At 42.9% G+C, this 20,589-nt stretch overlaps 2 protein-coding genes and 1 long non-coding RNA gene across 8 annotated transcripts in view; 2 read left to right on the plus strand and 1 right to left on the minus strand.

The window, feature by feature from the left end:
• On the plus strand, positions 1-9,445 carry HSDL1 (hydroxysteroid dehydrogenase like 1). Of its 3 annotated transcripts, none has more exons than XM_072873476.1 (5): positions 1-93; positions 1,149-1,383; positions 4,832-5,277; positions 7,298-7,525; positions 8,459-9,445. In XM_072873476.1, exons 2-5 carry the CDS (start codon positions 1,164-1,166, stop codon positions 8,558-8,560), a joined length of 996 nt encoding a protein of 331 aa, XP_072729577.1. In that variant the 5' UTR covers positions 1-93; positions 1,149-1,163; the 3' UTR covers positions 8,561-9,445. The 3 variants fall into 3 exon arrangements, with proteins under 3 accessions (XP_072729577.1, XP_072729579.1, XP_072729578.1); XM_072873478.1 differs by lacking the exon at positions 1-93 and adding an exon at positions 100-440; XM_072873477.1 differs by lacking the exon at positions 1-93 and adding an exon at positions 100-360.
• LOC140657033 (uncharacterized) lies at positions 4,840-11,442 on the minus strand. Its single transcript, XR_012044195.1, has 3 exons — positions 10,863-11,442; positions 9,451-9,547; positions 4,840-5,309 (listed from the first exon to the last, which is right to left on the minus strand). It is a non-coding gene; the product is annotated as an uncharacterized lncRNA (long non-coding RNA).
• Positions 11,023-20,589, plus strand: part of MBTPS1 (membrane bound transcription factor peptidase, site 1) — a 27,836-nt gene continuing 18,269 nt past the window's right edge. For 3 of the 4 annotated variants that reach the window (XM_072873465.1, XM_072873467.1, XM_072873468.1), the window contains exons 1-9: positions 11,023-11,088; positions 13,148-13,640; positions 14,851-15,108; positions 15,531-15,734; positions 16,108-16,218; positions 17,526-17,635; positions 18,026-18,142; positions 19,108-19,175; positions 19,810-19,912. In XM_072873465.1, coding sequence (XP_072729566.1) covers positions 13,454-13,640; positions 14,851-15,108; positions 15,531-15,734; positions 16,108-16,218; positions 17,526-17,635; positions 18,026-18,142; positions 19,108-19,175; positions 19,810-19,912 — 1,158 coding nt within the window. In that variant the 5' untranslated portion in view covers positions 11,023-11,088; positions 13,148-13,453. Of the gene's footprint in view, positions 11,089-11,766; positions 11,787-13,147; positions 13,641-14,850; positions 15,109-15,530; positions 15,735-16,107; positions 16,219-17,525; positions 17,636-18,025; positions 18,143-19,107; positions 19,176-19,809; positions 19,913-20,589 lie in introns of those variants that run through there. The other variant, XM_072873466.1, reaches the window with a different exon arrangement.

The raw sequence follows: 20,589 nt of genomic DNA on the forward strand, positions 1-20,589 counted from the left end.
CGCGGCTGCTCCCGGCGGCCCCGCGCAGCGACGCAGGTGGCGGCGGGCGGGGCGAGCGCGGCGCTGCCGGAGGGCACGGCCCCACGGCCGGCGGTGAGACGTGCCGGGCGGATAACAGCCCCTCGGGGCGGCCGGGGGCGGCTCTGCGTGGGGTTCCTCCCTGTGGGGTTCTTCCCCGTGGGCCGTGGCTGGAGGGGTTGGTTTCCCTCCGTTACAGCCCGGCTCGGGCCAGGGAGGGCCCCGGGCAGGGTCCGGCAGGGCCAGGATTGAGCGAGGGGCTGAGGCGCCGGGCCGGGCTCGCTTGTCGCTGGGGCTCGTCGGCAAGGGCGCGCCCAGAGCCCGCTATCCCTGCCGGGAGGGGTGAGGCCTGCGGCCCGGAGTGTGCTTGGTGTGGCTGGGCGACGGGAGGGCGGTGTGTAACGGCCCTAAAGCAGGTGGCGGTAAGCTGCCGGCTCCTGTTGTAGATCGGGTGCTGCCGAGGAGGCGGCGGTTGGGTTTTGTGCTTGTTTTAGAAAATCGTTCGCTAGTAAAAACCGTGTGAGGCACAGCAAGCTTTATACTGAAAGCTGATGTGCAGTGTGACATTAATGCACGGCATTGTCCCATGGTTCAAGGATTTTCAAACCATAAGCACCCGGTAGATGCGGTGCACTTGCTGGGAGATGGTTAGCGCTTTGTGGTAGCGCCAGGGACTAAAGTTATGCTTCTGTCTCTGAGCATGCTTCATCTCTCATGGAGCTTCCCATGCTTGGAAGAGCACGTTGTTTCTTGTGTGCTTAGCTCTCTCCTGCTGGTTATCCTTGCTTCTTTTGTAGGTGGATCTTAATCTTCCAGAATTAGTTTTTACATGTTGAGCTTCCCTTATCTGCTTGGACTCGAATTGTTTTCTTTACAGTATCATTGATCAGTGTCGTTGTAGTATAACTGATTAATAGCTAAACCCTTGAACAAGGGCTAAACAGTAGCTAAACCAGTGAGGATGATGGTAGGTGATACCCAAATTTTAGCAGGCTGACTTGTGGCTTTTCTGCATCAAAATGGTGCTCAGACTGTAACATGCTGAATCTCAAAGGTTATCTGTTCAGTCTGAAAAGTTTACGTGGCCTAAGAGGCGATTGTAATTGCCTGTGTCTTTTATTTTTTTCCAGGCTTGTGGATCCACCATGGCTGCTGTGGATCGTTTCTACCTCTTGTACAGAGAGATCAGTCGTTCCTGCAATTTTTACATAGAGGCCCTGGCTATAGTTGGAGCTTGGTACACAGTCAGAAAGTGTGTGTCTCTTGCATTTGACACTTACAGCATGCTTAGGTTGCATTTAATTCCAAAGCTGGGGGGCAAGACTGATCTTGTCAAGGAGTATGGAAAATGGGCCGTGGTCACTGGTAAGAGACTGAAGCAGTATATTTGCTTATGTTTATGAAACGTACTGTGCCAGTACTGTAAAACTTGCTAGCTTATATTGCTGGGTGAGCTTTCTGTCACAAGCTGCGGCCTGCATTATCTCAGGTTGCAAGTTAATCTGCTTGAGCAGTGACAGTTGTTCAGTGCCTTACTAAATTCAATTCCTCAGGAGTCAGGTAAGCTCAGTGTGTTGACTGACTGCTGGGAAAGAATCACAGAGCAATTTTTTCCAAAAAGTGTAAGGTACACCCTGAAGGCATACAAGCGTAGACAGAGATGCAGATTAGATCCTTTTTTTTGCTATGGGCTTTTCACATGTGCTCAAGTTCTTCAACAAGGTTTAAGTCGTATACCTCTGACATCGTTGCCTTTTATTAAGGTTCCGATCTAAGTTCTCTGTTGTTGTTGTAGAAAATATAAAACTTGTATGAGGTGGGATTGCAGAAGGTTGCTACTGACATTCACAGAAACATGGTGGGATGACCTGGAGTACTGCAACGGGTGGCTATAAACTCTTCAGAAGGGATAGGCAAGGAAGGAGAGGCGGTGGGGTAGCCCTGTATGTTAGGGAGTGTTTTGATTGTCTAGAGCTTAATGATGGTGATGATAGGGTTGCGTGTTTATGGGTAAGAATTGGGGAAGGCCAACAAGGCAGATATCACGGTGAGAGTCTGTTGTAGACCACCCAACCAGGATGAAGAGGCAGACAAAATATTCTATAAGCAGCTGGGAGAAGTCTCACAATCGCTAGCCCTTGTTCTCGTGGGGGACTTCAACTTGCCAGATGTCTGCTGGAAATACAATACAGCAGAGAGGAAACAGTCTAGGAGGTTCCTGGAATGTGTGGAAGATAACTTCCTGACACAGCTCGTGTGTGAGCCAACTTGGGAAGGCACCCCGCTGGACCTGTTGTTTGTGAACAGAGAAGGACTGAAGCAGTATATTTGCTTATGTTTATGAAACATACTGTGCCAGTACTGTAAAACTTGCTAGCTTATATTGCTAAGGTGATGTGACAGTTGGAGGCTGTCTTGGGCATACCGATCATGAAATGATAGTTTTCAATTCTCAGAGGAGTAAGGAGGGGGTTCAGCAGAACTGCTACCTTGGACTTCCAGAGGGCAGACTTTGTCCTGTTTAGGAGACTGGTTGACAGAGTCCCTTGGGAGGCAGTCCTGAGGGGCAAAGGAGTCCAGGAAGGCTGGACATTCTTCAAGAAGGAAATCTTCAAGGCTCAGGAGCAGGCCATCCCCATGTGCCAAAAGATGAGCCAGTGGGGAAGAACACTGGCCTGGCTGAACAGAGCTTTGACTGGGCTCAGGAAAAAAAAGGAGAGTTTATGACCTTTGGAAGAAGGGGCAGGCAACTCAGGAGGACTACAAGGATGTCGTGAAGTTATGCAGGGAGAAAATTAGCAGGGCCAAAGCCCAGGTAGAACTTAATCTGGCTACTGCTGTAAAAGACAATAAAAATGTTTCTATAAATACATTAGCAACAAAAGGAGGGCTAAGGACAATCTCCATTCCTTTATTGGACACAGGGGGAAACATAGTGACAAAGGCTGAGGAAAAGGCTGAGGTATTTAATGCCTTCTTTGCCTCAGTCTTTAACAGTAAGACAGCAGCTCTTCGGGTATCCAGCCCCTTGAGCTGGAAGACGGATGGGGAGAGGAATGAAGCCCCCATAACCCAAGGGGAAATGGTTAGTGGACTGCTACACCACTTAGACACACACAAGTCTATGGGTCTGGATGGGATCCACCCAAGGGTACTGAGGGAGCTGGCGGAAGTTCTCACCAAGCTGCTTTCAACCCTTTATCAGCAGTCCTGGCTAACTGGGGAGGTCCCAGTTGACTGGGAGTTAACAAATATGACGCCCATCTACAAGAAGGGCCAGAAGGAGGATCTGGGGAACTACAGGCCTGTCAGCCTGACCCCCAGTGCCAGGGAAGGTTATGGAGCAGATCATCTTGAGTGCCATCACGTGGTGTGTACAGGACAACCAGGTGATTGGGCCCAGTCAGTATTGGGCTTATGAAAGGCAGGTCCTGCTTGACTAACGTGATCTCCTCCTATGACAAGGTGACCCACTTAGTGGATGAGGGGAAGGCTGTGGATGTTGTCTACCTAGACTTTAGTAAAGCCTTTGACACAGTTTCCCACAGCATTCTCCTGGAGAAACTGGCTGCTCATGGCTTAGGTGGGCCTACTCTTCGCTGGGTAAAAAACTGGCTGGATGGCCGGGCCCAGAGAGTTGTGGTGAATGGAGTTAAATCCATTTGGCAGCCGGTCACAAGCAGCGTTCCCCAGGGCTCAGTTTTGGGGCCAGTCTTGTTTAATATCTTTATCAATGATCTGGATGAGGAGATCGAGTGCGCCCTCAGTAAGTTTGCAGACGACACCAAGTTGGGCAGGAGTGTTGATCTGCTTGAGGGTAGGAAGGCTCTGCAGAGGGGTCTGGACAGGCTGGATTGATGGGCTGAGGCCAATTGTGTGAGGTTCAACAAGGCTAAGTGCTGGGTCCTGCACTTGGGTCACAACAACTCCATGCAACGCTACAGGCTTGAAGAAGAGTGGCTGGAAAGCTGCCTGGCAGAAAAGGACCTGGGGGTGCTGGTTGACAGCCAGCTGAACATGAGCCAGCAGTGTGCTCAGGTGGCCAAGGCGGCCAATCGCATCCTGGCTTGTATCAGGAATAGTGTGGCCAGCAGGACTAGGGAAGTGATTGTCCCCATGTACTCAGCACTGCTGAGGCTGCACCTCGAATACTGTGTTCAGTTTTGGGCCCCTCAGTACAAGAAAGACATTGAGGTGCTGGGGCATGTCCGGAGAAGGGCAACGAAGCTGGTGAAGGGTCTAGAGCACAAGTCTTATGAGAGGCAGCTGAGGGAACTGGGGTTGTTTAGTCTGGAGAAGCGGAGGCTGAGGGGAGATCTTATCGCTCTCTACAACTACCTGAAAGGAGGTTGTAGAGAGGTGGGTGTTGGTCTCTTCTCCCAGGTAAGAAGCCATAGGACAAGAAGAAACGGCCTCAAATTGTGTCAGGAGAGGTTTAGACTGGATATTAGGAAAAATTTCTTTACTGAAAGGGTTATCAAGCATTGGAACAGGCTGCCCAGGGAAGTGGTTGAGTCGGCATCCCTGGGGGTGTTTAAAAGATGTGTGGATGTGGCACTTGGGGACATGGTTTAGTGGTGGACTTGGCAGTGCTAGGTTAGCGGTTGGACTAGATGATCCTAGAGGTCTTTTCCAACCTAAACGATTCTATGATTCTATGACAACGTTGTCTTTATTGTTGTGGTTTTGAGATCACCATATTCAGTGCCACATGATCTTCAGAGAAGGTAATAAAGCTATAATTGAAAGAACTGGCAAAAGAGAAGGCTGGGGCTGCTCTGATTTTCACCATGTTTCTTATTTTCTATTACAGGTAGCACAGATGGTATCGGGAAGGCATACGCTGAAGAACTGGCAAAGCGTGGTGTCAACATCATCTTAATCAGCCGAAACAAAGAGAAGCTGGAGGCTGTATCTAGAAGCATATCTGAAACCTATAAAGTGGAAACAGATTTCATAGTAGCTGACTTCAGCAAGGGGCGTGAGCCTTACCCAGCCATTAAGGAGGCTCTGAAAGACAGAGAAATTGGCATTTTGGTGAATAATGCAGGAATGTTTTATCCCTACCCGGACTATTTTACCAACCTGTCTGAGGATATGCTGTGGGACATGATAAACACAAATATTGCTTCTGCTAACATGATGATGCATATTGTGCTGCCAGGCATGGTAGAGAAGAAGAAAGGGGCAATTGTGAATGTTTCTTCTGCATCCTGTTGTCAGCCGACACCAATGTTGACAATCTATGGAGCCTCTAAAGTAAGTCAGGTTGTGATGTTTAATGGTATGCACTGAAAAGTAGATGCATTATAGGTTGGTTTGTTGTAAACACATTCAGCAAGGATATCAAAATATACTTGAAAGTTTTCTAGGGATTTGTTCAAATATTGGAGGTGAATGTTACATGTAATATGCAGTAAACTCTTTATCCTCACCAATACAGGGCTTTGAACCAAAGTCAGTGCTATTTGGATTATGTGTGAAATGTGGCATAACAGTAGTTATAGGAAAAATGTTACATTCCTCAGAGGAACGATGCAGAAAGCAAAGCGGCAGTTCTGTGACCCATTGAAAGGGTCAAGAATTTCACCTCTCTCTTCCTTAGCTGAACGGTGCAGACATACCTCAAGCTACTTACACATTAGTATTTGGTAGCAAGAGGGGCTACACTCGTGCTCAAGCCACCACTCTGACAAGGGCTGTGGCCAAATCAAGCCACTGCTTCACCTAACACCAAGGGGCAGAAGGCTTCTTACACCATTGTCTGTACCATATTTGGGGAGAAGTGAAAAGAACTTTTCCCCCCATAATTATTCTTCTTGAGGAGATCCAGTCAATAATGAATAGGATGGGGCAGCTGGGCGATGCTGGAAGTATGGATGCATGTGGGGATGTCGATTTATACTGTATGACTTGCTGCTGAATCCACAAAAGCAACTGAGATTGTAGAAGGATCTCGCCACAAGTGGTTATTGCTCGCAGCTGTTGGTGGCTGCTCTCTGCTGTAGCCTAACCCCTGTGCAGCCTTGGTCCTGGTATCGCTCTTGCAAGTACTTCTTTTTGCCTGGAGCAAAACCAGCTCTTTTTACCCCAAGGTATAAAACTACTTGTAGATTTTCTTCAGTGTGGAAACTGGCTTAAGATTCCTGTTTCTGTTGCAGAGTATCTCCCCCTTAGTTATGCTAAGTGTATGTAGAACTGCACTCTGAACTAAAACAATTAAAAGGCCTGAATGAAAAAGAACAGAACAAAACCAAGTGTACCAAAATGTATTCCTTTAGCTGCCATCATTAATCTAAATCCTAGATCAGCAATCCAATTTAAAGCCTGTAACTGTACACAGTTACATTGGCACAGAAGTGGGACAAGCTGCCCTAGCATCCTAAGCCTCTTTGTGTGTTAACAGTGTATGGTGTTTGAAGTGGTTGATTTGTTTTGTTTGTTTTCCTAAAGCAGGTGTAAGAGCATTTATAGAAGATGCTCTCCCAACAGTTTGCTGGGAATGCAGCTTTTGCGAGGCCATTTGGGAGCAGAAACCCATTCACTCACAAGCTGAGTCTAAAATGCTCTTTCTCGGGGGTAACTGGCTGTGCAACACAGCAGTAGCTTCAGCATGGTGTCAGTGTTGCTGCCTTGATAAGGCTGAGCCATGCTTATTTTCCCATCTGTTTGATTCCAATAATCCCAGTTATCAGGCTTGTGCTTTTTTAATGTTATTCTGTAAAAGTAAAATTAACTAAAGGAGATAATACAGATACACATAAACAAATGCATGTTTAATTTTGCACAAGGGAGTGCAGGAAGTAATTAACCCAGCTTCTGGGGAAGATCAGTTGAGTATGCAATTCACCTGTAAATGTATTAAAAAATGGGACTTCATTTTGTCCTTTTGACAGTAGCATGTATAGTTAGCTTTGGAGCAATCCCCCCAAACTAAACAAGCTGTTTGTTTTAGATGAAATAAATGTTTCTGTATTGGTTTTAAGCAGAAATTGTCAGACAGTTTGTTAAATTCACATCAGAGAGTTAAGCAGCTGCTTTGTCCTGCAAATTACTGTACTGTTGCAGGTTTTTAGCAAACATGTAACAACAAATAGAAATCTTGGTAATGCTTTAGAAATGTGTGTTTTTATCCTATTTATTCAAGGTTTTATTTTTTTAGCTGATGCATAAAATATGCTACAACTTTTCTGTAATTTAAATAAAACTCTGCCCTAAGACTTGTTTTTACAAAAACAAGAAAGAAAGAAAAAGTCTCTTTCTGCTTTTGTCTTTCTAGACCTACTTGGACTATTTCAGTAGAGCGCTACATTATGAGTATGCCTCAAAAGGAATTTTTGTTCAGAGTTTAACCCCATTTGTAATTGCTAGAAAAATGGTAGCATGCAACAGTGCTGCATTAGAGGGATCTTTCTTTTTTCCTTCTGCTGAAGAATACGCAAGTCATGCTATTTCTACTCTTGGGTTATCCACAAGGACTACTGGTTACTGGAAGCATGCAATAAAGGTAACAGAGTTCATTAAATTATTTCATGTTTGTCAACAGAAGTAGAATAAGCTGTCTACCTTCTTAGAAGTCTGACTGAAAACTATGCTCGCATTCTGAAAAAGTGCAATATATATTGTAGGACTTAAAGGTATTGTGCCGTATTTTCTCACTAATTCTGCTTTAGAAAATTACGTTCAGGCATGCTTATTCTTCGAATGAGAGAGTGAATCCAATTCCCACCTGAAATACACAGCAAAAATGGGAGAGAGACAACTTTTTATTCAGAAGCACAAAGTATCTCATTTGACTTGAGATGTTGCTGACTGGGCAAGCATTTCACTGTCTTCTATGAAGAGAAGTAGCCTTTTTCAATCTTAGTTTATTGAGCATATTTCTGCTTTGGGGAAGAGTAGGCAGGGAGGATGGAATAATAGCAGAAAAAAAAAAAGAGCCCACATTTTTATCCTAAGCTACCTGGAAGCAGGTCCTCCATATGTTAGGTTTTCACTTTCTGGGGCAGACTGTGGGCTCCAAAGTAATTTTATGAACATTGATCACATCTTGTGTCCTACCTAGTGGTTTTCTGTAGCATTAGATTGAGTAGAAGGAATTGAAGAAGTGGGGATTAGTCCAAAAGGAATAAAAGAGACGGCAAGGATTCTGGCAAGACGTGGCAATTAAAGGAAGTGGACAGTATTGCTGTTGCAAACTTGAACCACTTCAGGATTTATTTGCAGAACCTACCTATTCAGCTGTGGGCACCCCTTCCAAAATGGCTAAATAAATTCAGCCCCCTGGAAGTAAATATAAGGCTTAGTTGCTAATGTTCAAGCAGGTTTTGCCTTGCTTTAGTGGTAATTTGAGAAACTGTTTACTTTAATGGAATATATCTTAATCTGTCCCTTCCTTTCTTCTTTTTATCTTCTCTTGTCTCCCTGTGCCTTTCCACAGTTCACGTTGGGTGAGCGCCTACCTGAATGGATCTGGGCATGGTTTGCAATGTATTTTTGCAGAATTGTACGCAAGGGAGCTTTAACATGCGAAGTGAAATAGAAGTATCCAGATGTCCTGTGTAACGAGTACTATATTCTGATCAGAGTGCTGCAAAAATGTTTAGTGAACCTTGGTGGACTTACTGTAACTTATCCATACCTTGCTAAACAAGCTACGTGTAACCTAGACATCAGAAGCTTGGATCCTCTCTGTATTCTGGTCTTAAATAGCTCCTCTGCTGCTTTCCTCCACGACAAAGAGCTGATCTTGTTGAGATTAATCTCTGTTCACTTTCCCTTCAAGGTAATTCGGCAGGAGCAGGTATAGTTTTAATTCTGACAGTAAATGACTGTCTCTTGCATAGTGCCACATGATGTCAACTTACAAAGTTGACAGAATTTGAGAATTCTCCAAATCTGTCAGAAATGGGCCCCCAAAAAATCATGCTGTTCAAAAAGACAATCCCAGTCAACTGTGTTAAGTTTCATTAATACATAGTTTTGCATAAGTTTTCTGGCTTCTAATGGCAGATGTTTGTATGTTTTAAGTGCAAATGTTGTTGCTTTTGAATGATGTTATTTAAGGAACTTCTCAAAATTAAGGTGTATGGCAAGGTACTATGGACTTGGAGGTTAAATGACTGAAAAGGTCTTACAGAGCTATAAAGGAATTTGGAGATAAGCTTGTATGCTTTCTTATTGCAAGTGTGAATGATCTTGATAATACTTTAAATATTGCTTCAGCAATCTGAAATATGGCTGGAGAATTGAATAAAGAATGTAAAAACACATTAGCTAAAGAAAAATAATTAAGAAATAATGTTTTTATTTTAAAAATACTGATTGGTTTCCCAAGATAATAAAAAAACCCCACCTTACTGAAGTTTTGATGCTGTATGATTTTAATGCTTTTGTTTATCTAAATAAATATGTTTATGCATATGTACTTACTAGAAGTCATCTGGTATCATACACTGCTCATATGTGTTGCAGGCTCTACATCTCAGAGTCAGGAAAGCTCTCCTTTCTGTGTATGCATAATTGCTACCTGAAAGAGGGACATGACTTAGGAAGAATGTTCTCAATCTTTTTGTATTTTATATTATCATGGGCTTGTTAGTACTGCTTCTGTAATGTTATACTGAAATATCAAACCCATGCAATACTTACTTAATACACAGCAGCACGACTCAAGGAGCATCCTCCCCTCATTTGTGCTTGTATTTGTTGCTCAAATGTTATGGTGCTGTATTTGCTGATGGTGACAATGGGAAGTCAGTATACTACACTAGCTTGCTCCCTGAAATCCCTACTGGAGGACGTACAACAGTTGCATTGCGTTGCTGAATAATGCAGTCGTGATTATGATATCTGTTGCTTCTCCACAGTAGCTCTGGACTGGTGATGTTAGAACCTGGAGTTCTAATAGCAATGTCCCCCACAAAGCTTTTATGAATAGGTTTTGTAGAGAATAATTTAGTACTCATCCCCATACAGTAAGACTGTTTGTAAATAACTTAATTCCAAGTTGTATCATGTGAAACGCTGATGAGAGCTCTTAAAAAAAAAAAAAATTCTAGATGTTTAATATAGTGAAACTGCCCCCAGCCTTCATGACTGAATGCTCTGTTGAAGTACCCAGTATATTTGCTGGGCCATGTTGGAAGATACCGATGCTTGAATTTATTGTCCAGAGTAAAATTCAGGCTATGATTTTTATAATGAAGGAGCTCCCTCCCTTGACACTTTGTTACTGTTTTGTTGCTGCAGCCCCATATTCTCAGTTCTTTTGAGGGGGAAGGAGGAGGGAGAAGATAGGGAGCAGTTGGGAGGGGGGGTATCAGGGGCAGGGACCCATTAAGTGGTTTTGCCTGCTGCTGACCCCACCTCAGCTGGCCCTGAAAGCTGTTTGCTTTAGAAGTATGTATTGGGTGTTGCTAATAATTATTTATGTTTGTTTGCAAATTGGATGTAAACAAATACATTTATTTTTAGCAAGGGCTTAAATGAAGCATGAGAAATGTGAAGCTGCAGGCTGCCCAGGGAAGTGGTTGAGTCGCCATCCCTAGAGGTATTTAAAAGACGTTTGGATGAGGTGCTTAGGGACATGGTATAGTGGTGGTCTTGGTAGTGTTAGGTTTACGGTTGGACTCGATGATCTTAAAGGTCTTCTCCAACCTATACGACTCTGTGATTTCTACTCCCATCTCTCCCTCACGCTCAGGCGCTGCCTGCCCGTCCCTGTCGGTAACAGCCACATCTCAAGTTTTCCTTGCAGGGGTTAGATCCCGCTTAGCCACATGCGAATAATCAGCTTCTCCAACAACCTTCTTCAGAAGGCTGCTGCTCCGCGGCGTCCTTACCGACTCCGCCGGAAGCCTTCCTTACGCTGATGTCCCTTACGGCCGGGCTCGCGCTCAGGCCCGCTCCCGCTGCCGTAGCGACGACGCGCGCATGCGCACTGCAGCACATCACCTCCGCTCCGTGCGCATGCGCCCTCCCCGCAGGCCTCTATGGGGCTCTCGCGAGAGTGCTCTGGTAAACAGTGCACAAAATGGCGGCGGCAGGCCCGGCGGCAGCGGCGGCACGGTGAGCGCGGCGGGCGGGGAGAGCGGGAGAGGGGAGTGGGGCGGCGGCGCTGCTGCTGCTGCTTCCGCTTCCGCCGCGCCGCTTCTGTGCGCGGGCTGGGGGGACCGCTGTGTCGTCAAGCTTTGGGGGGCGCGGAGCGGAGCGGGCAGCACCCGGGCCTGCAGCACCCCGTCGCCGTTCCCGGTGCTCGCTCCCTCTCGTCTCTGGGGCTGCCTCGTCCGCCAGCCGTACTCCGGACAGCTGCAGCGCGGAGTTATCCCCGCTCTCTGGCCGGCTGTCACTCCCCCTCAGCCTCTCCCGGCCGGGGGGCGGGTTGGGAGCGCCGGCGCAGCCCCGCACGGCGCACGGCTGCTCTCGCCGGGGCGGTGCTAACGACCCGCGGTAACGGGCACAGAATAGATGCGTTTATTCGTTCGCTGGCTGTGGCGCGGTGGGCGGGAGCAGCGGCCCCTTCCGTGGCACGGGCTCCCTGAACGGCATGGCTCCTCCGCTGCCCGGTGGCCCGAAGCCGCGGAGGGAGGCTGCCCGCAGCCTCCCGGCCGATGCCCTCTGAGCCTCTCTCCGGCGATCTCTAGGGATTTCCCATCGCTCGGTGTGGGGTACCCTCACTTCAGAGAAAAACAGGGAGTAACTCCAAGCGTAGCTGTTCTAGGAGATGGACAAGTTGGCAGGTTTAGGTTCCTGTCTAGCTCCACTTGGTAAGGTATTAATTAATTAAACAGAATAAAGTTGTGAGTGTGCTGTTCCTTTGCTCTTAGTTTCTATCATATTTCAGCATCATGCTTACATACAATCTGTTATCACCCATAAGAATGTTTATTTTGCTTATTTGTGTAGTTGATTTTTTTATTTTATTGCTATAGGGGTTATAAGCCAACAAAGTGATAAAGTAGGCAGAGCTTAGCCAAGATCAGCAGTCAATGTACTGTGACTGTGTCTAGTTTAGGGATGAAGAGGAAACTATGTAATCACAAGCAGTTCACAGTCTGTCATGGTGTTGTCAGCTAGAAATAGAGGGGAATTCTATCCCTGTTATAAGGAAATACTTGAGAATGCTAAATAAAGTTAAATAAAAATGAAGTAACAGCTGTTACTTGCAGACTCGATTCATTCTGGTGTTGTGCTATGAGCTCAGCCCATCATTCTCCCAAATAGTGTGAATCCCCTAATAACTGTCCTGCTTTTAAATCCTGGTCACTGCAGCAATGTATAGTTCTGCTCTGCTTCTCCATGTGGTGCGACAGACCAGACAAAAATGTTTCTCTTCACTCATCTCGTAATGGCTTTTTATCTATCAATTGCTGCTTAAATGTTCGGAATTTAAAAAAATACTAGCATTGCAATTTTTCTTGAATGCTTCCTGCACCTTGGAACGTAAAGGGAAGAAGCTTCCCTTCCACATGAAAAACACTTTCAATGCTTTCCTTTAACTTCACGTTATTACATCTGTAATCCCAGCCCTTATTTTGTCAGGTGCCCATGTTGTAGTAACTCACGTTCCACCTCAAGAAAATTTGAAAGACTTTTTTCATGCTGATTTTTCTCTTACAAGCACAGGGACTGAAATTTTGCTTCCTGTAGCATCTCTTGTCCTTACCAGCCCTTAGCATAGAGTTTGAATTTGATTCTCCTTGTGTAAAATGATGTACCATAGCAGAATTTCTATTTGCCATGTTTCTGACTGGAAAAAAGCCACCATGCCTGTTTACGTGTCTGCAGACGCTTTTTATCATGTTAATATTTTATTTTGCACTTTACTTTTTCCTTGCTGTGGGCCTGGCATATCGTTTTGTTCTCTTCACTCCCCTTACAGAAAGAGTTTGGTTGTCACTGTTGCCTGTTCTATTGTCAGGTTAATGCCTGAGTGTTCCACATGCGTTCTGGGCGAGCAAGGAAGAGACTTAAGCATTTGTGAAAAATTACTAAATGAAACATATGAACAACTTTTTCCATATTATTTCTAATACTAACTGCCAAAGGTGTCTATCTTTTTGTGATTTTCAGGCTATACATTTGCACAAATGTGAATAATTATTTTCTATATTGCTCTGCCTTACAGGTTGGCTTGCAATCAGCTTTGCTAATTCTTCTAGGGAGTTAACTTTGCTATCAGAAATGGAGTACAGGACTCAGCTACCACATCCTGAGTGACCGAATCCTTTGGTACAAAATGGAGAAGAAGCGTAGAAAGAAATGAACCTGTTTATAAGGCTTTACCTCAAAAGACCATGAAATCTCTACTTATTTTGGACACAGCTTTAAGAATATCCAGTTGATCAGCACAGTGAAAGCAACATTTACTGAAACAAAAATGAACTAGTTTATAAAGAAGAAAATTGTGAATTGAATATATGAAATTTTTTGAATGAAACCATTTTCTTCTATGACCATGAAGTTTGCAAACATCTGGTTTGTTCTGGTTGTTGTTTTACTCTGTGGCAAAAAACACTTCGGTACCAGACTAGGTAATTCCTCTCATGAGGCTCACATATGTCCTGGATGTTCTCGCCTTACTTTGAAAGTGGAATTCACTTCGACAGTCGTGGAGCATGGTAATAAAGAGTTAAGCAGTAAAAAAAAAAAAAAAAAAATCCCTGTGAAATTCAGGTGTATGTTACTGATTTGTGGTGTTTGTGCAATTGTAACATTCAGAGAGTTTCTGTAGAAGCATATCATCTGCTAAATTCTCTATATTCAAAAAGAGAAACAGATTTTTTTCAAAGGTTCTTGGTTTAACTGGAGACAAGATTCAAAGAACAAGAGAAGGAAGAGAGGGGGAAATAAAGAGTATGTTTGAAAATGGAGTGTGAAGGCTCAGGTGGGCAAGTCTGGTCACTTTGGTGTGCTTAGTAGCTGTTTGTTTTGGCTCGGACAGTGGTATGGTTGAGGCTCTTTTATGAAATGTAACCACAAGTGGGCCTTGAAGTGGTAAGAAAGGCAAGAAATCTCTGTGAGTTTGTTCAATAAAAAGTTTGGAAGTGATAATACATGTGTGGAAAAATTGCAGAGATAATTGTGAAGGGAGCAGATGAAACGCAAAGTGAGACAGATATCACTGCTGAGATGGCAAAGGATAGCAGTAGGACGCTTTGACCCTGCGTCCACTTACTGCCTCAGGTACCCGTAATGTTGCCGCAGTGAAGTTGTGTGCGTGCCTGGGTGCTTACAGGCAGGATGTCCGTAGCAACATTTCTGCGTGTAGTTAGCCAAAGACTTACTGTGGTGAATGTGGTGGTGTGTGCTGGGGCTGAGGTCCACTCACAAATCACTAATCCAGATCAAGGACTGGACTGTTGGGACCGGCTTCGTTCTCTGTGCGTGTCGTACTTGGTGTCAGTAATTTACACTAAAACTCGATACCATATAGAGGCTAGATGTCTTTAAGTCATACATGTAAAGAAGCATATTGAATTGGCCTATCAAGCAGTTGTTTGTACTGCTGGATGTAACATTAAGCTACATTATGTAACATTAACCTCTCCCTTGCTCCCCCCCATTGTTTCACCTTTCCATGATATTTACAATTCTACCTTCCTTTCAAAAGTTTTTATCATATTTTGCGGGTTTCCTGATGCAAAAAAAAAAAAAAGTATTATGTAGTGCAGAAATAAATTGCAGATTTCTAAGAGGAACAGAAAAGGGCCTCAAATTGTGATTATTTGTTCTGGATAAAGAAAAAAATAAATATTTGGACCTTTGTGATGTGAATGTGTGAGTAAGCTGCTTAAACGTCAGTTCTGATAAGTTGTGCTCTTGTTCCAGAGTATATTGTGGCTTTTAATGGATACTTCACAGCTAAAGCTAGAAGTAAATTTATTTCAAGTGCACTAAAAAGTAGTGATATTGAGAACTGGAGGATTGTACCTCGCAACAACCCAGCCAGTGACTATCCTAGTGATTTTGAAGTTATTCAGATCAATGAGAAACAGAGAGATGGAGTACTGACACTGGAAGACCATCCAAACATCAAGCGTGTAACACCTCAGCGGAAGGTCTTCCGATCGCTCAAATATTCGGAGTGTAAGTAATTTTCTGTGTGATTGCATGAGATCTGCTTTGGAAAAGTCTTCTCAGCCTTATTTCAGACCATCAGCTTAGCATTACACAAATGAAAAGTGCCCTGCAGTTTTTATTTAATTTACAGAAGTCTATTATTTTGTCTGGAAGATTAGCAGGGTCTTGTCATACCTTTGCTAAAGCGTGGCAATGATTCCCACTACAACATAGAAACATTTCTTTTTCAGCAGTCAGTTACTAGAGACTATGCACCGCTATATCAGTAGTAGATAAACCAGAAGTTTTTACTGATTTTGATCAGAGAAAATGGATATTTGTCTAAAATTTTTGTTGTAACAATATGATGTGTATAGTTGCGTAAAAAGCTAATCTTTCGTGGTTTTCCTCATACTGTATTTTCTTTTCTTCATCCTCATTCTGCGTAGCTGATCCAATGTTGCACTGCAATGAAACCAGATGGACTCAAAAATGGCAGTCGTCTCGTCCCTTGAGAAGAGCAAGTCTTTCTTTAGGTTCTGGCTTCTGGCATGCAACAGGTCGACACTCAAGCAGGCGTTTGCTGAGAGCTATCCCACGCCAAGTTGCTCAGACCTTGCAGGCAGACGTCCTCTGGCAGATGGGTTACACAGGTATGCTTTTGTGTGTTGGCTTAGAACAAGTACCTTTGAAAAAACAAGTGAAGTGTAAGGAAAGGCTAATTGGCTCCTATGTGTTAATCTCTCATTGGGTGGCAGTTTTGGAAAGATTGAGAAATACTTTGTTTTGAGGTGCATTGTATACTTAATGGAGTGCTCTTCTGTGTATGCGTGTACTGTACTTAAGAGAAATTGGTCGTATTTGTGATCTGTGGTTGAATTTCTGAATTGGAATGTTTTCTTTAAGATGTGTAACTTACTGAGCTTGTAAATTGCATGCTACATTGAATGTAAAAGTTTTCTTTGACTTGATAGAATAGATTTGCTATGAAGCTGAATCAGAAAAAGCCATGCTTTTCTATTATAGGTGCTGGTGTAAGAGTAGCGGTGTTTGACACTGGTCTGAGTGAGAAACATCCACATTTCAAAAATGTAAAGGAGAGAACAAACTGGACTAACGAGAGAACCTTGGATGATGGTGAGTTATTGCACGCAATTGTCCAACTATTCCTGACACTGGCGTGCTCTGTTTTCCATTGTAAAACTGCTGTTGCGGTGCTAACATCTGTTGAAACTGTATATCTTGCGATTTTAAGCTTAATTTTGCAGTGTCCTGAGCACTTTGTATTCATACCAAATTCTGCAAAGAGTATTAAGGTTCCAGGAGGGTGTTGCATAAGTCTCCTTTGAATCGTATGTGGCGTTTCATCATAGTTTTTGAAAAATGTCAGGGCAAGAAGACATTATGCAGGCATAAGTACATTGTCAAAGTAGGTGGAGATGAGAGCAAACCCACAAAGCTGTTTCTTTCCTGTTCCTGTTTACGTATTCTGCTGTTTCACTGTGCATACATATTTCCATACTTATGAGAGAGCATTTTCCTTCTTAACTGTGCAATCCTAAACTAATCAGTTTTGGCAGCTTCCTGTAAGCTTTTTCTAATCTGTATAGTTTTCACAACAAACACTGTGCTGGCTTATGCACATCAACATTCCAAAGAACTTTTTATTTTCCGCAGTATGTTTGTGTTCCTTTTTCATATGTCAACCCTAACTTGCCCTGACCGTAAGCTTTCACAGATTAACAACTTCATACGATCTGGGTCAGTGAGTCAGTTGGCAATTTAATCCCTTTAGAGTTCAAGGTATATGCATATCTTGCTCAGTCTTGTGTGCACCTGTATCATATCTAGTATTTCTTTGCATTGCAGCACCTGCTTTTGGTAGTACTTTTTATTAGTTCTGTACCCAGATGGTTGCTGGACAGGCATATTCAGAGTACAGAAATATAATGCAGGCGGTCCCATAAAGCAAAAGCTAAATTATTTTTTGAGGAGCAGAAAAAATGTGTTTTCTTGTCTCATTTTCATCCTTAACAAAATATGGTTATTGCAGAGTCAGGATAAAAATCCTAAGAAGTTTACATAAAAATATGTTGGCCTTGTGACTTGCATTATTCCAAAATAACCGTTTTCTCTGATGATTGCTTTATGTGGCTCTTGATTTCATTTGTAGCAATCAGGAATAGGTAGACTGGAGAGTGTATCACTCAGAGTTTCATCAGCTGGTTGTCTGGCTACACAGTGCTGGAAATTCTGGCCCCACTGAACCCAGCAGCAAAATATGATTCAAGAAGACTAGGACTGAACCCAGTGTTTGCAGTTTGTTGTAAAGTCTGTTAGATTGATGTGGTTTTTGGTGTAGGCGCTGTTGAACAGTACAAATCCTTGACAATGCAATGGTTTGCCTTCTAACACCTTATTTTGTTTCCGTCTCCCTGTGATAGGTTTAGGCCATGGGACTTTTGTAGCAGGAGTGATAGCCAGCATGAGAGAATGCCAGGGATTTGCTCCAAATGCAGAACTGCACATTTTTAGAGTGTTCACCAATAATCAGGTAGCTATTTTACATGTGTTTCAATTTCTGCCTTTCCAGATTAATGCTGTAATAATCCTTTCCTTTGGGAATATTGCAAGTACTTTTAAATGTTGACATATTTTCTTTGGTAAGTGAGAAGGATACATCTTTCTGCTTAAAAGAGACTTACTACAAGATGTCTTACAGTTTCCAAATTTGGTATATTTTTCAGAAATAATGTGTGGAAGTCTGATCTGTATAGTGTTGATCTGTATCACTCAAATGTACTGAGCACTAGAAGTACTAGGAGACCACTGTCACTTTTGTGCTTTATTTTGGTGGTGTTTCTCCTCTGTGTCTGAAGTCTGTATTGTTATGGAATCACTGGATTTTCCAATTATAGCTTTTCTCCCCCTCTTTCTTACATAGGTCTCATATACATCTTGGTTTCTGGATGCCTTTAATTATGCAATTTTAAAGAAGATAGATGTGTTGAATCTAAGTATTGGTGGGCCAGACTTCATGGATCATCCATTTGTTGACAAGGTTAGTATGATGAAATAAAGTGGTCATGGTGTTTATATCCCTCACACGAATGCTGGACTTGCAGAGCTACTTGTTTGCCACAGCTGCTGACAGGTTCTGGTGCTGCTGACAGTTACTGGTGGAGTTTCATTTGCATGAGAGAAATTTTGTACAGTGTACAGACTTTTAGGATTATATTTAAGGAATGGATTTAAAAAAACCAAACACAACCCAGATATTCACAGAGCTGTGGAAGCATACCCTTTTACAAAATGCTGTATGTACTGCTAGGAAGTGCGACTCCCAGGCAGGGAACTAAGTGGGCCCTTAATGGAAGAAGCTTAACTGAAATCCACCCTTGGTTTTTTTTAAATCTCTGCATGGTTAATGTACTTCATGGTTAAAATATGGATAGTGTGAATTTAGCAGCAAATTGTTTAAGAACAAATAGGTAAAAAGTACAGGTAGTTAATTGAGCTATTTGTTTCAGGATAAGATGGAATTAGGTTTTTGTCTTTGTAAATGTCATGGTTCCCTGAATTGTTGATCTGTCCTTCAAAAGCACTAAGTGAATTAATTTACGTTTTAAAAAAGGATAAAATCTTTCTTTGTAAAGGGTAATTAAGGGATTTGAGGCATAGAAATTCTTCCTTTTTTTTTCCTATGATAACCTGCATTGAAATTTAGTTTGACAATGACTTCACTACTCTCCCCAGAGTATTACTTGAGAGGATTTAGAATAACTTGACTTCGGCATCTGGAGTGCACTATCAGCAATGTTGCTGTCAAGGCTGCGTTATTGGTCACGTAATCTTTAAGTTTGGAGTTTAATACTGAATATATCATTGAGATGTATTTTATAAGTCTCAGTAAGAAAGACAGGTTGGACTAATTGTTCACTTTTGTCAGGCCCCATGGAGTGTACATTTGTTAGAAAAGTCTCTTTTTTGGTGGCAGAGCCTTATTGTAAACGTTATTTTTTGCAGGTATGGGAACTGACAGCTAACAATGTCATCATGGTTTCTGCTATTGGCAATGACGGGCCTTTGTATGGGTAAGTTCAATGACCACTTCAAAGAAAAGCAAATACGTTATACGTTTTTGGAAGTAGTTGTGCTTGGTCAGGAAGTTTTCTTTCCTTCTTTTTTCTGCAACCTGTTTATAGAAAGTGACTCAAGTCAAACCCTCTTTCCTTTGTCTTTATCACTTTCTGTAGTAGTACAGCAATTTGTGAAGTACTTATCTAAATATTTTTCATTGAAATAGTGGAAGGTCAGTAAAAGGAGAATGGCAGTACCTCCAGCTGACATTTCCCTGTTAGTGTGAGCAGACATCTTTGGGTACTGATCTTGGGCTTAAGGAGTATAGCAGGGATCGAGCCAGAATGACTTGTGGTATATTTGTAAAATAAATGCCTAAAAATAGATTTTGTTTTGTCTTCAAGATACATGGTTTGGTAGTTACTGAATTAGTTACTGAGTTACTAACTGCCTGAAAAGTTTCTCTCGCTTGTAAAGTATAACTGTATTGGGTAGGACCAAAATTTGTTTTGGTGGAGGTTAAAAAGAGTGTCCGACAAAAATCTGATGGCAGCATGTCTGTTATGAGGATAAACTTATGACAGTGTCTTGTTTTTTGGTTTGGATTTCTTTTTTTTTTTTGTCTCCCTATCTCCCGACTTGTTCTAGGACTCTCAATAACCCTGCTGACCAGATGGATGTGATTGGAGTAGGTGGCATTGACTTTGAAGATAATATAGCTCGCTTTTCATCTAGGGGAATGACCACTTGGGTAAGATACTTTGACTATGGCCAGCCACATTTGCAGCCAAAATAAGGGCCTTGGAAAGGGAGCCTTCTTTGAAGGGGTAATCCCGTGCAGATGGTATGTGTGGAGTAACCAGTGATAAAAGATTTCATCAAAGATCAGAATAGTTAAAGATTGTAAGTCTTTAAGCAAGGAGCTTAATGTTCTTTGCAGGGTTTCTCATCATTAATCTTGACCACTATTGACATTCTTGATGTATTTGTAAAACGGAGAGTACCTTTTGATTTATGGTGAGGACTTGCTTGTGTGGTTAAATCTGCAAAAATGAAGGCCTGCTCTTGTCCTTCCTTTAGTTTAAAAATCCTAGGATTTCCAAGTGCTACATGTAACATTGCACTTATTTGCCTGTTGAACTGAAGTGATGGGTACTGCACGCATGATTTCAGATGAGATTGCATTGTGATCTTGATTAAGGGGACTATTACATGTTTCGGTTTGTGCTGCATCTCATTCATTAGCCAGGTAGCAGTGTGTTTATCTTGTCAGTGGTTTCATGCTTAGCATAGATATTAGAGTAATTGGCAGTAATGTTGACGTCGAAACACTGAGGACTTGTCATAAACAGCTTGAGTCCTTCTTTAGGTGTTACTTGCTATTCTGTGATGCTGAACCTCAGCTAATTTAGTTGATAATTTTACTTC

The sequence above is a fragment of the Ciconia boyciana genome, chromosome 9 (assembly GCF_034638445.1).
Source record: "Ciconia boyciana chromosome 9, ASM3463844v1, whole genome shotgun sequence".
NCBI lineage: Eukaryota > Metazoa > Chordata > Aves > Ciconiiformes > Ciconiidae > Ciconia > Ciconia boyciana.